Source organism: Carassius gibelio, chromosome B15 (assembly GCF_023724105.1).
Source record: "Carassius gibelio isolate Cgi1373 ecotype wild population from Czech Republic chromosome B15, carGib1.2-hapl.c, whole genome shotgun sequence".
NCBI classification, from domain to species: Eukaryota; Metazoa; Chordata; class Actinopteri; order Cypriniformes; family Cyprinidae; genus Carassius; species Carassius gibelio.
Window position 1 is genome coordinate 10,003,106 of NC_068410.1, and position 26,760 is coordinate 10,029,865.

Here is a 26,760-nt window from a genome sequence, read left to right on the forward strand (position 1 = left end):
CATTACCAAATGTGCTGGTGGCACCATCGTAACGGCACTGGTGAGCTAAAATGAGGACAGAAATAAAACGGTGAACCCCATTTTCAAAACCGCAGAAAACTCATTGAGTTCAGGACATCAATGGAAACTGTAAATGCATTCAGGAAAATCAGGCTCATATCTTGGACTCTGCCTGGACCACAAACACAGACACTATATACAGAAGTATGCACCTTAATTCTCAGATCTCTGAAAGCATTTACAACAGCAGCACAAGGGGTGAGACTAAAATGTCTTGTGGCATTACTAAAGCGTAGAACTAAAATGCCATTCAGAAGGTCATGAGAATGGGTTTTTAAAAATAAATGAAAAATAGGATCTGACCAGCCATGCATTGACTAGATCGACATCAGCTGCTTTTATTGAAAATGTTTGGGAAATAAAACAGAATTAAATCCACTTCAGAAAATATTTTTAAAAATAGTGATAACTTTAATGCTTTTGACACAATATTAAATAACTGTTCACTATAAATTATGTTTATATATAACTAGCCTCTTTAAAATGTTCCTTGTTATTGTTATTTTTCTATTAAATGATTACCACAATATAGAATGTTACAATTTAAAACAATAATTTTGTTATGTATTGTTGTATTTTTACACTTCAGTTTGCAAAGACAAAACCTACTGCTTAACTAAATCACAATCATAAATAAATAAACAAATAAAAACTTCCTATAAAACTGATTATTAAAAAAAGTATTATTCTCTCTTTCTTTACTTTTGCATTCACTTTTGCTCTAGCATACTGAAAATATTGTTGGAATCTATGGTAAAAGATTTGAGATGTTCCTCATTTGGATAAATGTGTGCTAAATTACTGATTGTAAAAAATATATACAGAAAATTCAGTGTTCATTTGAGTTGCAGATTTTTTTTTCTAGATTTATGAAAGAGAAAAAAATTATACCATGCTGTTATTTTTTAATAATTATTATTATTTATATTATTTTATGCAAATTATATTGTGTTTTGTGAATTGACCTTAATATTTCAAGGATTACATTATATTGTAAGTTGAATGAAGCATAATATTTTTGTATTTAACTACACTAGTTCCTATTTATGAGCAAACTGAATGTTTCCTGACTTTGTTAAAACTCACAGTTTCATTGCTTGGCATGTAAGAATCTGTGCACACTCTGTCACAGGCAAAGGCAATGCAAAGTTGGATCCCTCAACACTACGGCTAATGGAAACAGAGTAGAAATGCATCAAAATGAAAGCTGGGGTCAAACGAGGGGAACAATTCCTCAGGGGCAAAATCAAAACAAGGAGCCGCATGAAACTGAGACTCAGATTTCACTGCTGAACGGTTCGATTGTGTGATACCACTCAGTGCTACTATAATATTTATAATTACGGTAACACATTGAGAAGGGAGTACATTTTCTTCATATGATATAATGTGATCAATGCTTGTTACAAACAAACAAGATTCTGAAATTACAGTGCACTGAGATCATGAATTATATGGGAAACATGGACCTAAATATTTACCTTCTGCTTTGCTTTTCAGGCATTCGCTGAACTTTAGAGTTTGATGCACACAAAAATGCCTTGCTAAAACGAAATTGCATTTGCTTACATAAGAAATGATGCTGATTAGTAACTTAATGCACATTTGCGATATAGTTTCATATGTATGGTTCATAATTTCATCATGTTTTAATGGTGCTCAGAAGTCTGATTAAATGAGCTTCTAACAAACTCATTTCTATAGCAACAAACCCCCTGAAATGAAATCAATCTCAGGTCAGGCTTAAGCTTTATTCTCTCCCTCTATTCCCACCAGAACAGACTCCAAATCACTCCAGGGAAACATGGAATAAATGGTTATGATCCAGTTTTATGGAAAGCAAACCAAAGAAACTTGCAATCAAAATCTTAGCCAGTAGAACAAAGAGCAAGACTACAATAATAAATGTTTTCTGAAACCCTAATCAGAGTGCAGCAGAAAAGCAAACCTTGTCTAAATGATTTTCCAGGTCAAGTACGAGGGCAGTAAATGCTCAGCACCGGGGCTTTTTTTTTATGTATAACTAAACAAATCGGGGGTATTTCTGCATCGCTCACAGAAGCAAACTTGCAGATAATGCAGGGTAAAAAGGAACTCAACATGTATGGAAAATATGCAAAAGCCAGAGTTAAATGAATGCCAACTGTTAGTGAAGTGGAGCATGTAGATTCCTGGTGTTTCCGACGTTCTACCCCTGCTGTGTTACATGGCCTCAGCCCCTTTTGTGTAGGGTTAACCCGTTAAATCCCACCAAAGTGGCTTTTCAGTGGAGTACCATCCTCCTCAGGGGTTATTGTGACTGGCCTTTGTTAAGAACAATAGAGGTAAAGAGGATAAGACACCAGTAGCACTTCCTAACTTCCCCCAAAGTCTTCTCACTTTCTCTACACTGTTAGGGCAAGTGCCTGGAGCAATAGATCCCCCCCTTTCCTGTTTAACGTTAGGGAACTCGTTTGTTTGATCCCAAGTGCACTGAAATTACATTAAATAGCCTGGCATTTTTCATACAAATGAAAACAGTGTCTTTAAAACGTGCACGGCTTTTCTGTGGCGGAGCTTGTGTTTTAGTCATGTGCAAAAGTGTTTATTACAGAAAAAACACACAGCATAAAAAATGAATAAAAGCTGCATGTCTAGATTAAATGCATTATATTAAATAAATTCTGTACTTGCAAGAGCCACAAATGAATAAATACCATCAATGCAACCTCATAACCAAATCCAAAATAAAGAGTCAAAATGCATCTTATACTGGTAACATCAAATCATTTTTCCTTCATAATTTTGTGTCTATTTTTATTGGCAGTTTTTTTTTAATCTGTGAAATCAAAAGTCTTTCATTAAATAAGTCTGTATCATATTTTTTTTTTCTTTTTTATTATAAAATCACAGTTTTAAAGTAAGATGAGTGCTTGGAATTATAGGACCGTTTTAGCCTTTCCTTTAATCATGGGTCACTGGTTAGAAAATATATTCCCGCTCTTGCCTCCCTCTAAGCAGGTGAACTGAGCTCAAGACTTTCCCACGATCCCTCAGTAAATCTCCCTTTGCTCTGCCCCTTTCCTCTGTCCCAGCCATCTGTCTGTTTTTTAGAGTGCGTCTGACGGAGCAAGTGTCAGCTGCTGGGACAAGTCTAGCATTCCAAAACAGATTTCACCATATCGCCAGAAATACAAATATTTTGATCCAAAAAAATGAAATGCATTACCAAAACGCTGGAATACCTAATGACCTTTGTTTCTTTTTGTCCATCTCTCTCATTAGACAGAAACCCGTGGCTTTTTGACAAGACCATGAAAAGTGAATCTAAAAGCTTTTTAGGTTTTTTATACCCTGTGCTTATTTAAAACGAATCACCATAATCAAGCATAAACCTCTTCTAATATTATTTTTTCTGACTAATTAAAGTAGCATATAATACATTCAATGAGAGAGAGAAAAAGCCAATGAGAATGCAACCAACGTTTTCAAGAATGTGATAAAGAATCCAAAGGAACACAATAACATATCTGCACCATATCCAACAACATTTGACCTTCACGCTCATCTTAAAGATTTTAGTTTGCCTCTTTTTAAATGAAATCTGCAACTGTCTTAATAACACCTTAAAAAAATAAATAAATAATAACACAGCTATGTTACGCAGTCATGTGACATAGAGTCGCCCTTCTATCCTCCATCATTTCTCCTTTCTCTGTTGAGCAGCCCGTGCACGTATCATTAGAGCGTTAAAAGTAGCCGCGGGTCTCCTCCTGCGCTGCCTTCCCTCTGAACGTGTGACACTGGCTGGCTAAGAGCATGAGAACGAAGCCTTTTGAATAGCAGGATCCTCATACTTGGCTAGTAACCATGGAAGCAGATGCCTACTCTCTTTGCCCTCCTTACCTCCTTGCTCCCTCAATGAAAAGAGGGCACGCCTCGCTTTCTTCTTCCTGACCGAACTTGCCTGGCCCTCAAAGGGAGCGATTGAGCAGGTCACTGGTCTAGACTTGTTTGCGTGGTCCACGGATCAGCCTTGAGGTAACCCTTGCTCCCCGTGCGTCGCACCAGCGCAGACTGCAGGGGGGGACATCGGAGATGTGAATTTGAAAAGGAGCTCCGTCCGATTTTGCCTTTGTGCCTTTTCCCTCATCGATCAGCTGAATATCGAACCCTCTGTCTGTGCATGTGTGAAACAGATAGCTTAGTAAGCATTTTTTCGAATCAAGCTCGCGTCGTGGGCCAACTCTCTCATACTTAGCCGCTCTCGAACCCTCCCTCTCGCTCTCTCTCTTTCTCTCTCTCTTTCTCTTTTCCTCTTTCTGCTCTTTCTGATTTCTCTTCCTCTTCTACGCTTCTCTGTTTTGATTATCTGGGATATTTGGATAAGTAAGTTGTGATACTTATCAATGTGAATTTTTTTTTCTTCTTTTATCTGTTATTGATCCTGAAGTGATTTCAGCTTTGTGTTCCCCGTGGATTTTGCATGCTGCTATATAACTGTATGCTTTTTCAATTTCAACTGGGATGACCACCGACCACAGAGGGACTTTTTAGACTATTTAAACAAAAAATTGGCAAATGCACTGCTTTTGTTTCCATTCCATCTTAAAACATGCATGGATGGCAAAGAGTTTCTTTTTAAAAAAGAAAAAAAAAGTGACATACTGTTGTCTCACAAGGTGAGTATAATTCTGTTTTTATATATTATATTTAGTATAACTGAATTTTTAAATAAGCTGATGTAAAAGATTAAATGGAAATAAAAAAATAAACATTTTTTTTTCTTCTTCTGGTATTTAATATACCTACCTGAAACATATATGTTGCGTATGCTGGCATTAAAGCTGTGAGTCTTTGAATTTACGTGTTGTAATTATTGTGGGATTATTGGGCTTTCACTGTGCACACATTGTGATTATATTTTTTGAGTGCTGAATTTTGCCAAACATTAGCATTAGAATTCTTAAATATTAATGAATACAATGTGATATTAAATACATAGGTTTTTTTTTTTTTTAGGAATTTTAGTCTGTTTCTGTTAAGAGACATAAAAGGACAACAAATAAAACACTTGAAATAATTTTAGTGATGCTAAATGTCATTTTTTAAGTTGTGTTGAATTTTTTTACATAGAATTGTGACTATATATGAAAATTACATAGAAGAATGATAAATAAATGCATCAATATAATATCATATAAATTATACAAATGCCAAAAGAATACTAAATAGCAGAAAAATGAATCATATTTTTCTAAGAATAGAAAATGTAGAATATGATGACATATTCTACGAAAAATAATATGGCAAACATTAAAACAGAATGCAAATTAAATATAATTTTGTTATGTTGCAATATTATTTAAAATGATATTAGACAATATTATTAGACTGTATTTAAGTAATTTTAAAACATTTGTTAACTGAACAATTCTGGCTATAAACAATTGTATGTGCTTAGTTTAAAAATATTTGACAGAAATGATTATTAAATAGTAAAAGATATCATAATTATTTTTTAAAGAGTAACTACAAAAATAACCAATAGGAAAAAAAGTATTTACTGAAATATATTCTAATACACAATATTTAAAAACGTTATTAAAAGATGAATGAAAAAGCATTTCAAAGAAATGCTAGTAAGGATATTCTTGTGCTACTGTTTTGCAGATCCCATATATGTATTTACTTAAATTGCAATGCAATTTGTGGAGTTTATGTTCAATGTTCATAAAAAGGAATAGTTCTGTATCTTATCAGCCACTGTGAACATTTGTTCTTTGTCTGCTCAATTAAGTTTCGGTGAAAGATTAATAATGCACCAAACTGAGTGTTTAAGGGTGCTGAAGAGGGGTGTTTTTGGAGAAATTTGATTGGACGGAGCCCCACGCAGTGTACCACACGCGCCATGTCAGTAGCTAGTGGTGAGGTCACAGAAAATGGAAGCTCAAGGTCTGGAAATTACCCACTGTCTGATTCCATTTACTGACTATTGTCATAAAAATACAGCCCTTAAATGAACAAACATTAAAAAGTAACTGGAAAATTATTTCCAGTCTTTGCATTTTGAACAGCTGCTCAGAAGGCAAAGCATTTGTTTTGATTATGGAGCTTTGGAATATATGATTTTCACTCAATCATTTTTCTTATAATTTATACAACTTTAATGCGAATTTCAACCACAGAACAAAATGGTGTTATAAAGCCAAATAGTGGTGCTATTGTGGTGCTTGTTTTTACAGTGTAAATTTATAGACTCGTTTAAAAAGCTATTCGAAAATGACATTATTTCTTTTAAAAAAATATAAAGAGCGAGAGAAAGAGATAGTGTGCCTTTAAAAATCATTTTAAGAAAAGGTCTAAACAGCATTTCATTAATCTAAAATAGTGATTTATAATCAAATATCAAATGTAATTTAAAGAAAGAAACATAACTTTAAATAAAAATAATAACCATTTAAAGAGAGAAACTGCATTGCCAATGGAACAAATGAACAGAAAACAACAGTCTCCAACAGTCAATGTGACCCATGCAGTCAGTGACTTTCACCATAATGCAATTTTATCACGCGCGTTATGCGTTAAACGGCCGTGTCCGAAAGTGTCATTTGTGATGTACCTCTTAGTGTTTTGACTTTGAGACAGCCGTTCAATATGTTCTTTTGGCTCGCTCGAACGTATGACTCACAATAGACAATGAAGCCAAGACCAGCTGTGATTTTCTGTTAAGCTCACTCTATGCATTATTTATAGTCGCATCAGTAGATTAGGCAGAAAGCTTGACCCTATACTGCACGACATCGTCTCAAGCCCATTCGCGTCCTGGTCACCTCTATCAAATGATAACCCTGTCTTTCTGCAAATTATCCCACTGCTTCTTCGTAAGGCATTTTAATAGAGCTGAGTCTCAATCTCTCTGGCCATTTTACATTAATCTTTTACTTCCACATGTAGATTTTTTATAGAACTTACCAAACTAAATCTGGCCCGATACATTCATTTTTGTGGATTGCACCTCAATTACCCCGTCGCTCTTAAAACAAACAAGAACTCCGACAGACCCCCCTCAGTACACAACACAAAAAGATCCCCACTGCATTACACAAGCTAACAAAACACCATTATCTGTTTAATTGCCTGAGAACTGTTAAATACCCTCTATTTACATGACAAGATGCATTTTGTTGTGAAGTGTGACACAAACGAGTCAATGCACAAAAGATGACGGCGGTCACCACCGCCCCTGCACCCCCCAAAGGCAAGAGTCCGGCTCATGAATGACAGTGCAGCAACAAGCACCCTGAGCAAACACACACACACACACAAACCTAATTGCTTGTTAAACAGGCTAACAGATTTAGCATCAATCACAACATTCAAAGACAAAAGCACAGTTCACGGTACAGATGTTAAAGAAGCAATCAGCGAAAGTGTCAGTGTGACAGTTACTATATGTAAGATAAGTGTGTGTGTGTGTGTGTGTGTGTGTGTGCGTGTGTGTGTGTGTGTGTGTGTGTGTGTGTGTGTGTGGTGAAAATTTTTAAAGATGCCAAATTTTGTATACTTAAATTTTAAACATGGAAAAATATGGATACAAATTATAGATGTTGACATTTTTATATAATAGATGCATTTTATACAGTATAAATTTGTACAATTCATAGACAAAAAAAAAATATATATACACAAAATATGTAAAGTATAGATGCACAGATTAACAATATTTTTTATAGTGTAAAATATTGTTTTATATGTACACATTTTTATATTTTACGTTTTATATACTATATAGTTTGGTGTCATTTATAATGTAACTGTAAAACAAATACAAAATATATTTAGTGCAAATGCACAAATATACAATATTCTGTAATAAAGCAAATATAAAAAAAGAATATATCTTTAAAACATATTTCTAAACATATTTGCAATAGTTCTATAAGAAGAATTTGGTTTGGTTATTTTGACACTGTGTGATCAAAAAGTCTGAGATCGTTAGAAAAATAAAGTTTCTATTCTTTATTACTTTTCAGTTTAATACAATTACATTATTATATTGCGATATTTATATCAGGATAAATCGAGTAAAAAAGAAATTACCCATTGCAATGGATTTGCAGCACATTAGTGTTATACCAAATTTAAGGCCTGATTTATGATTTAAGAATATTTCCAAAAAAAAAAAAAAATCACAAATTTGCTTAAATAATTAGTTGTTTTAACATTTTTAAATATTTCTTTCTCATTTCACATATCAGATTATTTTTTAAATCCTGAAACTGGTTTTTATTATTATTATTTATTTTTTTACATAAATATTATTTTTTTTTAAATAAAATCCCAGATTTTCAATGTAGACATCTGAACCCTAATATATGATTATTGATCTTAGATGAGAATAAAACTGTTGAGAGAGAGTTTGAGTAGAGGACGGATGACCCGAAGGCAGGGTGACTTGGAGAAAATGCCGGTATCACACTGCGAGAAAAAAAAAGCTAGAGGGAGCGATATGGCGTTCATTCTGTCTTTTCTCCCTCTCTCTCTCTCCCTTTCTGCTGCTGCCTTTGTGTGCCGTGCAGGAATGTGCTTGCTTTTCATTTCTTTCTTTGTGTCTGCCCCTCAGGCCCTAGCAGGCAGTGTCTTATGCCACAGCAGGGTCATGGCAAACACAGAGACACATTCATGGCCACATCAAGTTTATGTGAGAATCTGATCCTTCCTTGCCCTTCATTTCCATATGAATAGTTAATAAAATAGCAGTCCGGTGAGGGGAAGATCACTCCAGGAGGGGAAGTCAAGCAAAGCAACCTTGGTTTTAAAACGGCCTCATCCCTTCTGTTCCTTTAGAGCCAAAACGGTCCAAAATGAACATATGTCATCATTATTGAACGTTCAACGTTTACTTCAGCCCTACCGCCGGTGAACTTTTTTACATCTTTACAAAACACTAGTGGAAATTGTATATTTAGATGAATAGCTCAACGTTAATATAATGTGGATTTGAGAAATACCCGTATGACATGACATGCAACATAACTGTTACTGCTAACGTTTCTTACATATAGATAAGATGCAACATTCTTTATTAGCTAGCAATAAAACAAGGTGGAGTTTGGGAAGACAAGCTGTTCTCAAGCCAGTCACAGTTTGGGCCTTCTGGAAGGGGAGCAGGACACATCTTGAAGGGCTGGCCAGTTGATTGACTATTCTTTGGGTTTAACACACGTGTCCAGTGACCCCGCCACACTTTCCCATGCCCTCCGATGCCCCGTCCATTCTAACAGACATCCCTAATTCCTCCCATCAGCCTCGGCCATCACACTTGACAGCAGCCGTGTGCACGACTTCCCTCTGTGATGTCATAGAGGTTTGCTGTCCAATTATTAGAGGGTGAGGAAGGGTCAGGATGGGACGACGGGTGGTGATTGGACCAAATCAACCTGCTTCGACTGTTCTTTATACAGTACACCTGCATCAGTGAGGTTTCACTAACTGTTAGAAATGTAGCTGAAATAAAACCTTAAAGCACAACATTTTTATGCGAGTCTGATTAAATAAATATTTTATAATTCTATGTGGAAAATACAATTTCCACCATATTAAGGAAATGTATTAATGCGTAATCATGTCTACACATTTATTTGATCATTTAAAAAATATATAGGTCTATATATGTTAAATATATGAAAATGAAACACACAGAAAGACAGATAACAAACAAAACTATACTAATACTATTTCAAGATTATATGTTAGATCCACTATATTACTTGGCAAATCTTTGTAATTATTTGTGAAATTGACAAGCAATTTCTAAGTTACAAATCTTCCAAAGAAAATCACACTACAATTTTATATTGTGCTCAGATAGATAGATAGATAGATAGATAGATAGATTTTTTTCAATAAAAATCTTTGACACAAATCCTATAAATCTCCATTTCACAGGATGTCAAATCTCATAATCTCTCTCTTAATAACTAATGTTATCATCTCTTTCGTTCATCTGAATGAAGGACTCTTCTTCTGCTCAACTGCTTTGTGGTTCTGTACATCTGTTATTCATACAGCGCTCATCTCGTGATTAAGTCGTCTCTTTGTGGACATGGATGTCCTCACTCTTCAGTGTTTTTGGACTTGCGGACAGATCGTGCTGTGAATCGAGGGTATGACATCAGGGCTTTGTCATTTGGAAGATCTATTCAAGGATTACAGTGGAGAATGAGCCCCTGCCTGGAGGAGGCTTATTTCACTGAAACCCTAGCTGTTCTCACTACTCTTTTTTTTTTTCAAGTACTTCTGGAAGTGCGTAGCTTGGGAGAGTACTATAGTTGGCATGACGTATACCTCCGATTTCAAATCGGAGACTTTTAACCCTTGGGTGCCACTTCAAAATACAAAAGAGACTGTGTGTCTGCATAATAATATCACATCAGCTCCCTCAAAATGATAAAAATGACAAACAATGATATTATGAATAATTTTTGGGCAGCTAAGATTCAACAATTTCAAGTCTTCATTTTAGATTCAGAAAATTCATTTTAGATTCATCTAAATTTAGTTAAAATGAGCTAAATTCATTGCCATCAAATATATGTGACCATGGACATTGTCATAAGGTTTGGACATTTTTTGAAAATTGAATTTTAGGAAATCAAGATTTATACATCACCTGAAGGCTGAATAAATAAGCTTTCCATTACTGTATGGTTTGTTATGATAGGACACTATCTGACTGAGAGACAACTATTTAAAAATCTGGAACCTGAGGGTGCAAAGAAATCTAAATACTGATAAAGTAATCTTTAAAGTTAACTAAATGAAGTTCTTAATCAAAAATTAAGTTTTTAATTATTTATGTAGGAAATTTACTAAATATCTTAATGGATCAAGATCTTTAATTAATATCCTAATGATTTTTGACATAAAAGAAAAAAGCATAATTTTGAACCATTCATTGTATTGTTGGTTATTGCTACAAATATACCTCGGCAACTTAAGACTGGTTTTGTGCTCCAGGGTCAAATATGAAGTAGACAAGATTATGTGTTACTTTCATATACAAGTTGTCAACGGTATATATATATATGTTGTTGTATAAAGAGTTGTTACCTTATGAAAACACCGATGGTTCTGTAGATGTCATATATTTACAAGATTTTCTTTTTCACGGCAGTACTGCAGAAATGAAAGGTTGTTTTGGCAGGCAGGATATCAAGTATCAAATCACCTTAAACTACTTATTTAAAAAGAGAGAGAGAGAGAGAGAGAGAGAGAGAGAAAAGAAAAACTGTTTTGTTTTTCTTCACTGCAAAACACAGACTCTACTGGTGACAAATCTGACATTACTTGCAGTTTGCTGAACCCGAGTACAAACTCTCGCTGTCTCTGTGAGCCATTCTACACACATACTGCTTCTTTTGTCTTGTCATTTCTGCAAACATGTGTCCTGCGATTAAAAAAAAAAAAAAAAAAAAAAAAATATATATATATATATATATATATATGGGAAATTGTATGCTTCCTTTGTATTAATCACAGGTGTTTATACAGCTCTTACATGTTCTGACAATTCCAAGTAAAATTATGTTTCACTTTGACTGGGATATCAGCCAAAAAGATGTATGAAATATAAATGAACGTGCCAGGAACTGATTTTGAAGTTTAAACATTTAAGCAGCAATTTAAAAAAAATAATATTTAAAGCACCTTTCTATGCCATGTAGCAATTATAAAAAATGAAAAAAAATCCAAGCAGGCATCAGGATTTCCTTATATTACAAATTAACCTACAAAGCAAATAACAGATCCATAATTTACAATTAAAATATTATATATCATCCCTGGATTTATTTTAAAATAATGTAACAGAAATCTCAGCAACAACCAAAGATATTAAGTCTGACACTGATTTCTACTGTCAGATTCATACAATACAATACAAAAATACAAAAGCACCATAAATATTGTCTTTACAAGTTATATGCACAATATTCAGATTTCTAATGCTGCTCCTCAATCACAATCCACCTCCTTGATCCACGTTTGAGGTCAGTGTTGTAACAGGCCAATTACCTTTAAACCACCTGCAACATGCCAAGTTTGATGTATTTTCTCATGAGATTTGAAAGCAATTTAGAGATGATGACAGAAAGTGAATAACGATTAAAATTTTGCTCTTTTCTTCATACAAAACTATAACATGGTTTTAGAAGACGTAAATCCAGTGCATAAAATTGACAATTTACATTAACTCATTTTTCTTTGTAATAAAATATTGTATATAATAATAAAACACTAAACAGGTTACTAAATTTATTTTTTTTGGTTAATGATTAATGATAAGGGTGGGGTTGAGCTAAAACAGATCAATACTTTTATAATATAATAAAATTTGAATAGCGTAATTCAAATAAACATTCTAAAAAACATCACAGAAGAAGTCATTTTCATGGTTTACATGTGATATTAGTCGATTGTGAAGGCTTTCTTTTTGTGAAATCCTCCGATCTGAGGTGAACAAGTCACAAGAGCGACATTTCGGTTGTGGACGGCAAAAGTCACTACAGCAAAGTAGACGGCCTTCAGACAATGCTGTCTCACCTGCCAAATACAGCTCTACTCTTGCATTCAAAGTAAAAGTCCCTGAATACTAAGTTACTGAAATGCTGAAATGCTTACAAAAATGAACTATAAACTATACCAAATCACTTATTTCCCAAACATTTAGAATCATGAATTTTCTCATTAAATGGCTCCCAGAAAGCTTTTGGAATACCTACATATACATCCAGCAGCTTAACGTGTGCATGATTCAAGAAATCCCACATTCACCAGAGGAATTTGAACACGATGGATCTAATCTGTCTTAATCCTCTGTGAACTCCAATTACAGTTTTCTTGATCTACACTTGACCTGCTACTCCCTTGCATGGCACCTCAGACCAAGAATCTTAACTTGGCTAATTGGGCCATCTTGCCGACTCGATGAATGTAGGTCTTCAAACGGCATTCCCCCAGCAGGGTGGTTTAGTGAACTCACCAAAAGCCTGAATAGGAAAACAGCTTTTTTTTATGTAGTATGTCTGTTTAATGGTTAATAACTTCAAAACGGGTTCGACCGAAGCACCGGATGTACTGAAGAATTAGTGAGAGCTCAACAAATATAAATGAATTCACCGTTTTGTTCTCATTCACATAAAACTTTCAAATGGATGACTGAGCAGACCACTCACATAAACAGCATACAGGACTCATCTAGCGATGAACAGCACACACAGGTAAATATTGAAAGCTATTCCCAGAAAGTCCTTGAAAGTGACGGAGCATGCTGGTCCGTGTTTGCTCTCGCCATGTGGACTAGACACATGCACAGCTAAAAGCATACTTAATTTGTTTGTAAAAAAAGAAGAAAAAAAAGAAAAAAAGAAGATATTATCAAGCATAAGAAATCTACTAAAGAAACACAATGCTGAGCTATTATTGTATAATAATAATACACAATATTCATATCTATATTTTAGAATTATATAAATATGAAATACATCATAGGAATAGTATTATAATATATTTTATCTATAATATCTCTTTTATTAAGGTATTTTATACATATGAAACACAGATAGAATCCGAAATACACACACACACACACACAAAGAAAAAAAAAAGAAAAAAGAAATGACAATAAGGAACCAGGAACTGCTGAAAATAAATTCAGCCTCTTGTTATCACTTGATTCCAAGTAAAAGACTGAAAATCCAGAGCAGGCCGTGGACTTGTCTGGAATTCAAGCACAAAGCTTGGCTTTTTGCCTCAATTCTCAGTTTCAGCTGATAAGGCGCACAGAGCTTGTTTGAAAAGTCAATACAAGTGCACAGAGAGAAGAAAAAACAAAAACACTATTATTAAGTGAAAAATTGGAGATATTTAGAAGTCCATGTCTATTCACATGTGCGCACATAATGGCACAAATGCACTTTACGCTCTCTAAATGTCAATATTGTGTAGACAAAGAAGGCAGAACACACTTACCATGCTTTCAGCCTCTGAGTATCATAAAGAAAGTAAAGCATCCTCCTTCATCACAGTCTATTCCATTTAAGGTTTTGAAATAACTGCTGTCTAGACCACGCAGAAACTTGGAGCTGAAGAAGTGAAACAACCTTCCCCCTTCCTGCGAACGATCTATAAACCCCCCTCCCCACCCGGCACCCCCTACCTCATCCATGAGTGGAATCGCTTTAAGTGCCTGTCAGGCAGAAAACCGGCTTCAGCATTGTGCAGCTGTAATGTTTCCCCGCTCCGTTCTCCAATGAGATTGGCCCATCCTTCACCACATGACCCGCACACAAAAAGGCTAGAAAGTGGAGAGCCGAAAAAGATATTGCAAATGCGGGGAGAACATAAACCTGTCTGCAGGGTCTTGTACCTGAGGAGCATGTTTAAGTTTCTAGTGCTTTTCCGACATAGTTTATAGAGCACCAGGAGAGAGCGAGTGGGAGGGGGAGGAAACTGCGCATAATGCCTTCCCTGCAGAAACTTCCTCCCTCTCGCTCTCTCAGAGGAGCTGCTGGCCCTTGTCTGGGCGTTGGAATGTAAAGGCCATACTTCAAGAGGCCTAGTCAGACAAGCCCAAGTCAGTCACTCCTTTGTGACCTTAAGCTCAACACTAACACGTGTGCATGGTTGTGCGTTTAACCAAATCAGAGCTTTATTGTCTCTTTTACACTTTTTAAGATTAGTTAAAAGCAAAAACTGGTAATACTCTGGTTGGGGAGGAATTAACTAAAAGTAGAAAAACAGGTGGGAGGTTAATAATAATAATTTAATGCCACTATTTCATTGTGCCATTGCCTAGTGGTATATACACTTAGATTTAAAGATTTTTTTATTTTTTTACAGTTTACAGCAAATAATACAGAACAACATATATATGTTGTCATATACATAAAATATAAATAAAAAATAGAATAGGAAAGTTTTTTTATTACCCTAAACTTTTAAACATAAACTGACATTTATTAAAAAGAAATGAAAGAAGAAGAAGAAGAAGAAGAAGAAGCAGCAGGTTTTTCATTACAACACTAGTGTTTCATACACCTTTGAAATTCTGTTTCTGGACAAAATGTCAATTTTATTTCCTCCTTTTTTAACCCACCAACTTTACAAGCAATGTAGTAATAAACTTTGGCATTTTGTTAAGTAATTTTTTTTTTTTTTCATGAGAAGCAATTTTTGCACTTAAGCCCATTTATTTACTTTTGCAAACTTATGGTAAACAAATAAATATGATCATCTTTTGCCAGGATTTGACTTATATCACATGGCTCCATTCCATTCACAATTATTCAAGTATATGTTTTGGATGTCATACGAGACAAGGATCATTCTCCATGTCCGACTGTAGCAGTGAAATTAAGTTACCGTGCCTCGAGGTAGGCTGTGAACCCGGGCAGACTTTTCCATCTGGTTTCACGGCCACTCAGTGAACAGAACATCACTGTTTTACCATAAACACAAACTTCATGCTCACATGATCAGGATACGTTTCCTCTGGCCTTTGCCTTGCTAACACTGTCTTACTGCAATCACAAGACACAAATATCCCTCTGAGCCAGGCTCTCGTGAAAGCAATACTATTTCCAGCAAGGCTGCTTGAACTAACACTTTCACTTAGAGTCAAAGCTCGAGATATGCAGAACTCAAGTGGGCTTTAGAGCGCTATCAACTGCTCATGTCTGCTCCAGACCACACACTCGCTCTTGCGCTGCTTAGAACCTAAATTAGAATCAACCTTGTCTTCGCTGTGCCCTTTTCGAGAATTATTCTTGAGACTAATCAGACCCTGGGGATCCAGGCCACAGTGCCGAGGGCCTAGAATAGGGTCTATTAGGCGTCCATTTGGACTCAAGCCAAACCCAGCACACATGACAAGTGGAGTAAATAATTGGTCCACCCATGAGGCACTCAAGGAAAAAGTGCTTTTCAGTATGACACAGAACCTCCTAACCTCATGTCTGACAATTTTTAAAGATTTTTTTTTTTTTCAATTATAAATGAAGTCAAAGAGGTAGTAAACAGTAAATAAACACCTTACCAGCAGCTGGATTTGTTCAGCTGTGCACCAAGTGACCCTTTGTTAAACTCCACCCCCTTGGTTGTTGTTGCTCGCTCAGACAAGCTTTACAGAAGGTCCTGTAGAAAAGAATCAGATCTTTTATCTCCTCCCTTTCTTTAAAGCAAACACTAGATTACCTTGTAACTGAAGGATTAAAAAAAAAATAATTATGTTCATTCCTTTTGGTACGAAGAGTCATAAAGCAATTACAACAACATTAGTGTAAATGTAGAGAACGGTTCTTGCCTTGCCTTTTGGGATTATTTCTGTAAACGCTCTTTTAAAATTCTACCCAAACACACCAGATTTCCAGTCTTAGACATGAAAGAGTAGAAACTTCACACAATCCATTGGGAATTGTAATTTTCTTAGCCTGTGTATCCTCAGTCTTGAGATGTTTGTATAAGGAAGTGCTGAAATATAAACCTTTGAGTGCTCTACCCTCAAACTGACACAGTAACACTTGCATGTAACTCTAGAGGATGATGAATTTGGTCCCCACCCACCAGGTGCGCATGGAAAGTCAATATCATGAAATAAATCATTTTTTTGTACAGTAATATTAATACCACATTGACTCATAAGATCGCTCCTACTGTACACCAATTTGCAATCAGTTGGCCTTGGCTTTTTGTCCGTTTTTCTGATGGTCTTTCCATTTGCATACGCTCTGTGGCAGTAGGATAAGATTTCATCAGGTGTAGTTCACATCATAACATCTGGTCAACAAGCTCACTGGCATAGGTAAAATCTATGCAAAATTCAGATGACGAATTGTCCATTCTTCAATCTTTTAGTTGTCCTAAATTCAAATTAAAACTAAGGAAAATTATTCACTTAGTCTTTGAAATCTGAAAGTTACAAATACTTCTCAACAACCTTTATTTCTAATACATTTCTAATGTAAGTCATGTGCAAGTCTGTGTCAAAAAAAAACTACTCTAATAGTCAATAGAATAAATGCATAGAAATTTGTTGTGAGCACTAACATTTGATAAGCATTACTGCCCACTGAGAGTTTATAATAAAACTGTTGTGTTCTTCAAATGGTCTCATTATACTAGCATACAAAGACTATAAAACTAAACAAAGGTAGTTAGGGCACAACACACTTATGAGTATCTCAACAATCACATCTCATTGGCTAGCAGGACTACCATATTGTGAAGGCGGTGAATTTGATTGGATGTTTTTGTGACGTAAACAGCCTGTCTGTGCGAGAGAATGAATTGTGGTTTAATTGGAAGGTGCAGTTTTGCGATAAAGCTCTCTCACCTCGTGAATGACCCCTGGGATAATGAGCAGTATGACAAAGGTCAGGTCTTTCTTGACACTCCTTTAATAAAAAAAATTAGGTTTATCATTTCCAGGTTGTCATCCACTTCTTCATATTTACTAATAGAGGGAAAAATTAATAACTACATCAGTAAAATAGTATCTAGAGCCTGTGTGAATCAGACATTAAATTAGCTTCATGGAACGTCTAGACAGTGGAACATTAAAAGTTTATTTGGTGTTTTAAGCACTGTTATGGTTGTGGTTGCAAAAAGTCATGTTTAACCAAGACATTTTGTCTGCAGGGTCCTTGACCATCCAAAAAAAATTCACAAAAGGAACAGGAAAACCCCTGTTTTTCCACTCTCCAGCTTGTCTTACAAACTTGGGATTTCCCTTATTAACCGACGCTTGCATTGATATGAAATGGAATATGCAGAGCTTCTACTATCAAGCCAGTGACCTAACTGCAAGCAATCAAATGGGAATAATGAAATCCTTCAAACCAATTGGAGTTTCTCCTCCATTTGTCCTTCATCTGTTTTTTTTTTTTTTTTGCTTGAGAGATCAAAGGCGAGGGTTTCAGCATTCCTCTGAATAAGCTTTTAGCTTAACAACACAGGGCGATTTAGATCTCTCGAAGGCCAAGACAAAAGCTTCCATGGATCTGTTAGCTGATATTCTAGTGCCTATTGTTGCCCTTGAACCTGATAAATTTGACAGGGCCCAAAAGAATGGACATTGTGCTTCCACAAAGCTCTCCCTCAATAACCGCGGGGCTAATCTCCTCGCCTGATACCGTATTAATAACCTTTTAATTAAAACAGAAAGCGACATTGAACAAGGACTAAGCTGCTCCATGCTAGGAAGTATAATGAGAATCAATATGTATACTCACAGACTATACGAAAAGACGTTTGAGGAAAAAAAGAGAGGCCTATGTGAAGTGAACAATGACACAAAAGGCAGACAGCGAGGAACAAAAATATTGGCTTATCATAAGAATTCAAATAGATCAAAGCTAAATCAATACATCAAAGTGTTTATTAGTGTGAAACCTCTGAAATGAAAGACTAGTCAAGGCAGAAGGTGGGTTTATAACATCGTCATCACAAACCTGAGGAAGCCTTTTCCTTTCACCAATCAAAATAATTGAACAGTTTTTAAGTTCTTAATCAGCTAGACAAAATGTAATATATATATATATATATATATATATATATATATAATGACTATAATTTAAGTAGGGGGAAAAGTTGCCTTTACAAAAAAATGCAAACAAAATTCAAAAACAATAAAATAAAGTGAATTCCTGATAGATTCCTTTCTACATTTGTGCCATAGTTGGGTAGAATTTGACATTTTTCAATTATTAGAATTAAAACTACATTAGTTTACTTGAACTATAATGGAAACCTCATCTAAAGCAATTATCAATCTTAAATTAAATTTCACTATATATATATATATATATATATATATATATATATATATATATATACAGTGTGTGTGTGAGTTACTGTTAATATTATTATTATTATTTTGGAACTGAACTACCATTAACTAACAATGAACAGTTGTATTTTTAAATAATATACACTGTAGCAAGTGCATTGCACTTTGTTATAGTAACTTTAGGTTAATTTATTGTGCACATTATTGGCATCAGACTCCAAAGTTAAAAGGGTTGCAAATACTGTTTCATGTTGACTTCAAGACTGAGATTTAATTTGCCACACAATAGAACTTAAAACAAAAAGAAAAAACAGGTGAATGAAAAAGGAAACCACATGATTTATAGCCAGGGAAGGTGAAATGCTCTGATAAAGATGTGGTTGCTTTAGATTGTGTCTGCGAAACCTGCTTAGGAAAGCTGCTTGTCAGTCCTCAGCTGTGCCTGGCACACAGGGGTCACGACCTGGTCATGAATCGCTTCAATCAGCTCCTGGCTGGGACAGGAGGGGAGGGGAGCCGCGAGCGCTTTTGATCTCGGTTGGCTAGTCAAGCAGCATGGGTAAGATATCCCTCAGCGTCTCCTGTAGGTCGGGCTCTGTGGGAGCGGGGCTGAGGGCAGGTCAAGAGCACGGTTCTATTTTTCCTCTTCACTCCCATTCTGACCCGGTTGAGCTCCCGTAGCTTCCAGTATTGCCTCAGACATTTTGGGTTAGAAGAATGGTCTATTATGAGGTGGAAGGTTTGGAAGGCGTCCAATTATAGATCTAGACCAGGGGTGTCAAACTCCGCTCCTGGAGGGCCATTGTCCTGCAGAGCTCTAATATACCTTCCTGGAAGTTTCTAGGACTTCTAAATGCCTTCATCAGCTGTTTAAATAGGTTTGAAGCTAAAGTTTGCAGAACAGTGCCCCTAACTTGGTCAATGTAGTGCATAGGAAAGACCTCATGGAACTGCAGGATGAGGACAATTTTCTTATTTGCTACTGTTAATGAAAGCTGTCTGTGTACGGAGGTGGGGACATTCTCATTCTAATAAGATCTCTAATAAAAAGTCAAAAAAAAAAAAATATGTCAATGCCAATGAGTCAGCAATATTTCAGTCTATTTTCCAAGAATAGAAAAACTGTGAAAAAGTAAGATTTCTTAACCTCTATCCTTTATAAGAATTAACTGCACTTAGATTGTATTTTATAAATATATTTACTGTGTGTGTATATATATATATATATATATATATATATATATATATATATAAAACCTTTATACTTTATAAGAATTAATATTAGTGCTGTGAAAAAAATTACCACTATTAATCGCATCCAAAATTAAAAGTTTACATAATGTGTTTACACTGTATATTTTGTGTGTGTATGTATATATATATATATATATATATATATATATATATATATATATATATATAAATACATACACATAAATTATGTTTTTTGAAAATATTTACATATACACACACACATGCACGCACACACATATATATAGTGTGTGAGTGTGTGTACTGTGTATATAACTACACACATATGCATGTGTATATCTAATAATACTATGTTTATATATTAAATATATATATAACCTTTTATGTGTGTGTATATAATCCATACACACACACACACACACACACACACAAACATATATATATATATATATACACACATCAAGTTCAAAAGATTTTCTTGAGAACCAAATCATTAGAATGATTTCTGAAAGATCATGTAACACTGAAGACTGAAGTAATAGCGGCTGAATAGCTGCTTTGCCATCAGACCATAAAAACATACAAACAAAAAACTTGTAAGATATATTAAAATAGACATGCATTTAAATTGCAATGTGTTGTAATGTACAATATATGTAACATCAATATGTTTTTGAACAGTTGTGAATTTAAGGCTAGTATGACTAGGACCAGCATCCACAAAAAATAATAATTTTTAAATCACAGGGTCCTTCATCTGTAAAGGACGTTGTTCATTGACGTAAGATTCACTTTTGAAAACACAATTGGCACAGATCCTATTTCTCTATCCTCTGGTACAATACGCCAGCTTATGTCATTGATACATGATACATGAACAAGCTCAGAAGATGAGCTTCATACTGGAATCAGTGTGTGGTCTTATTCACTGAAGCTTACTCTTCCATTCACAGTGTCTCTTGACAGTAGAGGCTTTTTAGCTCTGGATATTGTCAAGCATTAAGTGGCTGAGAGTAATGGGATACATTCTGGGCATGCGGTAGAAGACCAGCACTTTAGCAGAGGTGAAACCAGGACAATGAGAGCCGTTCCTCAGTACTGTGTTTACATTTACACCACACCTGCTTCCTCCGCACAGCTCAGAATATCACAGCACTCCCTCCCAGAGCCAGAGGAGTCCAATAGTTCGACAGGAGAGTCCAAAATAAGCATTTTCTAGAGATAAATGTCTAAGAATCCAAGTGAAATAAACTCTTGCACACTCAATTTGTAATGTGCAATTCTTAATACAACACGGCCCGGTTTATAATGCATGGATCAGACTTCTCCAAAAGAATAATTTGCATCATTATGACCATTTTTCTTTATTCTTTTATTAGCAAATTAAGTCTCGGAGTAAATTACTATAAATGAGATTCAGAAAATGCTCATTGATTTCTTGGAATGAATTGTTGTGCAGGTAATTTGCCTGTTCATTTTACTGAATTATGACTGCGTTATGTCGTTATCATTGTCTAATCATATTGGTTCTGCACTGCAAGCTGCAAAACCATAAAAATACAATGACATAGCAAGAAGAGTTACATTGAGAACACGCTGGGGATTTTGGCGCCACCTACAGTCCAATGATATTCTTAAATCAGGACCTTTTCCTAGTTAAACCAACGGGCAAACTTACAGGCTATATAAACCAGTAGACAAGTACACTGAGATTACACATAATTCAATTTCATCTTACTCATGCATTTAAAGCTGGCTTTGTAATATAAGGTATGAGGAAAAAAGTATGATGAAATTCCTATTACTGGCAAAGCTTTCTCAAGAGACTTCAGGGAAAGTGACTGATCTGTCTACATCCTGCCATGGAAAATATCACATGATTTTTAGGACTAAGGGAAATCAAAAAGTGAAGTAAATTCTATATCTTCTAATAATATGCATAAATGTCATGTTGCTTATAAATGTAGCGTATTTCTTCAACTACTGGGCATTTCTGATACAAAAAATAAACTTGCTTTAAATTTATATGATTTTTTTTTTTAATCTGTCCAACAATGTTGTATTTTTTGTTTCTAAAATGTAATTTCCACTGCATTTCAAATGAAGTATTTTAAATAAACCCATGGTGGACATTACATTTTAAACATATATACAGTACATATATATATATATATATATATATATATATATATATAGAGGATTAAATGTTCACACTTTTTGTGCAAAATTACAGCTTGAAATTATGCACAATAAAAATATTCTTTTACAGAAATGTTATACTACATATCATGTTTCATACAGTATGTCATCGCAAGAATGTACATCACTGACACTGTTTTCTTCTTGGTAAACATGCATCAAGGAAATGACACCAGAGGCAGTGATTGTTTTTATATATCCAGCTGCAAGGCCATAAAAAGAATAAAAGTTAAAATGGTGAACAACAACCTGAAACAAGAAGTCATCTAGAAAAATGCAAAAATCATTTGTGCTGCTGAGGGATGAATTCATCAGAGTAATGAGAGATTGTGTATCAATATCAATATCAGCACCGCCTTATTTCATACATAATAGAAAAGAAGTACCAATACTTCGAGTTGGTTAAATATCTTATAAGGGACAAATAAATAGAGACCAGTGACATTTGCCTTTAAAACATTTAACAACTAGAACACAAAAAACAAGAAGAAGAAGAAAAGAGAACTATGCTGGAATGAAATCAAAACCTAAATCACCTGAAAAAGATCTTGGGTCTATTTTTATCTTGAATAAAAAGTGTATAACTTTGCATATTTTAATTATCCCTACCGTTGTTTAATGTTGAGGCTGCTGGCTTTTTAGAAGTACTTTTATAATTAAAAAAAAAAAACTTAAGATATGATAACTTGAGGACTAAAGAAATCCTATACTCTGACTTCCCATCACTTCATCTCAAGTGATCCAGACATCATATGATCCACCAGACACTCCACATTTACCTTAGTGTCCGGTCTTCGAGCACTGTTTGACTGAGGAGCCCAGTTTATCCGCAAGAAGGAACGGGCTAAGGTGGCAATACTGGAAAATTAAAAGATAAAGTGAAGAAAACCTTATATATAAAAAATAAAAAAATAAGATATGAACATGGCACATCGCATTTACCTGTGGAGTACTGCTCTGCTTTGGATCTGGAGTGTCTAAGATTGAAATATTGAAGTCAGTAGAAAAACGGGTTTTCTGGAGGATAGCAGCCATCTCTGCACCCACCTCCACTGGGACACTGGTCTGGAATAGAATTAACAGAATAAGTCATATTAACTCATTTAAAATCCATAAATAAATTAAAAATGAGTTTACCTTAAAGGAATGAGAGGCATCAAACTCAAAACATTCAGCACAGTCTGGCACGGTGCCTTTGTAGGTCACGAGTGCTTTGGTCTTGATGGAGCTTTGAGGTAGTTTAAAGATCCGGTAAGTTCCAGATGCATATTTCACATCACCTATAGTGGCATATTATAGGTCAAAGCACCACTAATTAATCTTTAACACATATGCTTGCATCTGCTTAGTCACAGAAAAGCACAAAAGCACATCAAAACAAATGCGGTTCAGCAATATTGCTGTTACCATACACAAACCAGATGGTAATAGTTACCAGTCTTTCTTTGAAGTTCTGGGTTGTGAACCACAATGTGACTGCCTGCAACCAGGTGTGGAGTGCTGAAGCCTATGTCCTTCATCAGAGTGATGAGATCCTGCCAGTAGAGGGCGCCGGCCATTCCCTCACCTGATAACAACAAGCACTCGCCTAAATCTACCAGCCTTAATTCAATTTTGCATTGTCGTCACCTACGTTATTGAAGGGTGCATTTCTGTTTGGAAACCATTGCTTTCTTTGTGTGAACCAGGGTTATTATAATGAACTAAAAACATTAAGACCATCTGAAATTAAATTAATGTTAACTGAAATAAAATAACAATAATTAAAAAAAAAAAAATCTTATTTTATTACAGCTATCTGAGAAAAAAAAAGTTTCACTTTCTCTGACATACTAAAATAACTCGATTCTAAAAAAAAATATTTAACAAATTACTCAAATAAAATAAAATAATAAATGGAAAATAGAAAATAAAAATTCATTATTAATATTAATAAAATGTACCATGATTGGAATAAAAGTTAATCAAATATATAATAGTATTTATTTCAATTCTACAAAGACAGGTGTGAGTATATGTACATGTACATGTATAGTGTAGCATGGTCTAAATTTCTAACATGCATTAAATGAAAAAGAATTTACCCCACAGAACTGGATCTTCTTTGAAAGAGTCTGGAACTACTTTGCTTGCATACATGTCACTATAGTACAACTCTCCACCCTCCTATGAGACCATTCACATATGTGAAACAGTGTTTGCAAAGTGCACAATTTTGTAAAACTTTTTCTTGAATAAATACAATAGTGAGGGGATATTAGCAGTGGGTACAGTATGTGATGGAGAGGTCTCACCTTCAGAACTTTGTAAGCTTCACTTATCACAGTCTTCTTATCTGGGCACAGACATATCACACAATTTGACCTAGAGAAAATAATTGGCCATTTTGTAAAAAAAAAAAGAAAAAAAAAGGCCAGGTTATGTCATAAATGATCTAAGGATGTGCATACACAACTACATCCAAAGAGTTGTTCTGTATCCCTGCATCACTGAGCTTCTCCATGTATCCTTTTACAAACACCGTGTTTGGTTTTGAGTATCCAAACTCCTCCTGATGGTACTGGACATATTTTTGCGAGGCAACTATCTAATTTTGAAGCAAACACAAAGGTTAATAGTTGCACTTCCTTAACAATAATGCATACGATTAAATAAGATCATTTAACATTTTTCAGATCATTTGTTCTTTAATTTTCACAAAATAGGTTAAATACCTACCATCTCATCAGTCATATCCAGCCCAGTTACTTGACCTCTCTCCCCCACCAGTTTGCTGAGGACGTAGCAGTCTCTGCCTGATCCACTGCCCAAATCAAGAACCGCACATCCTTCCAGCTTCTCTGGAATCACCAGCCCACAGCCAAAATACCTGCAGATTACATCATTTCATTCAGTACTTACACAAATCAGACAAACCTGAAGTTGAAACATAATCTTAATAACGCTGTACCTCTTGCAAACATCTGGGTGGACTTGTTTCAGGGCCTCACATGCGCTCTTGAGCAGAGGTCTGGAGGGCATGGAACACGCAGCGTTGGTCTGTAAGTCATCTGAAGTCTCCAGCCGAGAGCCATAATAATTCTGTAAGTATTAAAAAATGAGCTTTGCAAAGAAATGTTGTTTTGGCCTAAAAGAAATGCTAAAGATCATTTATACTGAATGTGACTGAGGTAGAACACTGCAATAAGGGACATTACATTACGTGTCCACTAAGAGATTACGTTTTTGCTAGTTGACACATTTAAATACATGAAAATGTTTATGAATAATGAATAATATTATAAACATGCATATATTTCATATATATATTCCTCTAATCCGAGGGGGGAAACTACAGAAACCAAAATTGCTCAGTTCATCAAGAATGAAACAGCAATTACCTAAATAAACTAAAAAGGCTATGTTAATCCATATCAAGTGATCCAATGGAGGCTGTTTGACCTCTTTTCATTTTCATAAATAATCAAATAATACATGCATCTAAAGAATTTAATGATGAATATTATTGAGACATCTTGATAAAGAGGTATCCAACATTTCTGGTCATGTGACTGCCAGGTAAAAGTGTTAACATGAAATCAAAACAATAGGACTTTGAGTTATAGTGCACAACTCTGCATGAAATACATCAACAACTCTTATTAGACCCCTCAAACGCAAAATGTCATTATGATCAGAGCTGTAAACGATGGGATTAAATTGAATGTATCGTCGTTGAACGTAAACATGGTGACAATGCGCGTTGTGACCGCTTACCTTCACGTTTTCATGAACCGCCGAAGACATGCTAAGAGTTTGTAACTTACGCCGAACAGCCAGAGTACGTAGAAATGTAGTAGCGTAGTTCATAAATGCGAACCGAATGGAATATAGCAGTAGTTTTGTGAAAGCCGTCGAGTTTGTGCTGTTGGGGATATATATGGCCTACAATCTAACGTACTGCAGAGACTAATACTTTTATATGTATCCAAGTTCAGGGGTAAAGTCCTTACTACAAACTGTTCCTGCAGAAATAAACGATGAACGTGAACTAACCACTGGAGGGAGCTACGCATCCATATTTTCATGGCACACCTTTCTGCAGCGACCATAACATGTCTTATGCCTCTTCCATAATAACTAGTTAATTTTAATCACTGATGGGTAGAAGAGTGTGCAACATTCTGTGTCTGTTCCTGATTTCTTAAACTATCTTCCAGACCAATTGTCAAAAGACTGGGAATTGGATACGCCAATGATGCTTATATAATGTTCAGGAAAACATATGTAATTCTTAAGTGTGTTATCTAGAGTAAAATATGGAGGGTGTAGTAGTTGCTGGTCTTGGCAGAGTTAAAATACAGTGTGAAGAAGAGGCCTGACATGCTGTGATGAATACAGACATTGTTGCTTGTGTGCATGGAACTGGAAAACTCTTCCCACAGTGTCCTGCTTGACATTAAGCAGAATCAGTCAGCTGT

General features: G+C 35.2%; 1 protein-coding gene across 2 annotated transcripts in view; it reads right to left on the reverse strand.

Annotated features, from left to right (window-relative positions):
- Positions 1 to 26,348, reverse strand: part of zgc:153372 (uncharacterized protein LOC767695 homolog) — a 40,969-nt gene extending 14,621 nt beyond the window's left edge. Inside the window, exons 1-11 of one of the 2 annotated variants that reach the window (XM_052576513.1) lie at positions 26,057 to 26,348; positions 25,251 to 25,381; positions 25,019 to 25,169; positions 24,751 to 24,887; positions 24,595 to 24,664; positions 24,385 to 24,466; positions 23,736 to 23,867; positions 23,438 to 23,580; positions 23,243 to 23,365; positions 23,080 to 23,158; positions 21,438 to 22,503 (exon numbers count right to left, since the gene is read on the reverse strand). In XM_052576513.1, the coding sequence (XP_052432473.1) occupies positions 23,081 to 23,158; positions 23,243 to 23,365; positions 23,438 to 23,580; positions 23,736 to 23,867; positions 24,385 to 24,466; positions 24,595 to 24,664; positions 24,751 to 24,887; positions 25,019 to 25,169; positions 25,251 to 25,381; positions 26,057 to 26,149 (1,140 nt within the window). In that variant the 5' untranslated portion in view covers positions 26,150 to 26,348 and the 3' untranslated portion in view covers positions 21,438 to 22,503; position 23,080. Of the gene's footprint in view, positions 1 to 21,437; positions 22,504 to 23,079; positions 23,159 to 23,242; positions 23,366 to 23,437; positions 23,581 to 23,735; positions 23,868 to 24,384; positions 24,467 to 24,594; positions 24,665 to 24,750; positions 24,888 to 25,018; positions 25,170 to 25,250; positions 25,382 to 26,056 lie in introns of those variants that run through there. The other variant, XM_052576512.1, reaches the window with a different exon arrangement.
- Between the last annotated feature and the right edge of the window lie 412 nt (positions 26,349 to 26,760).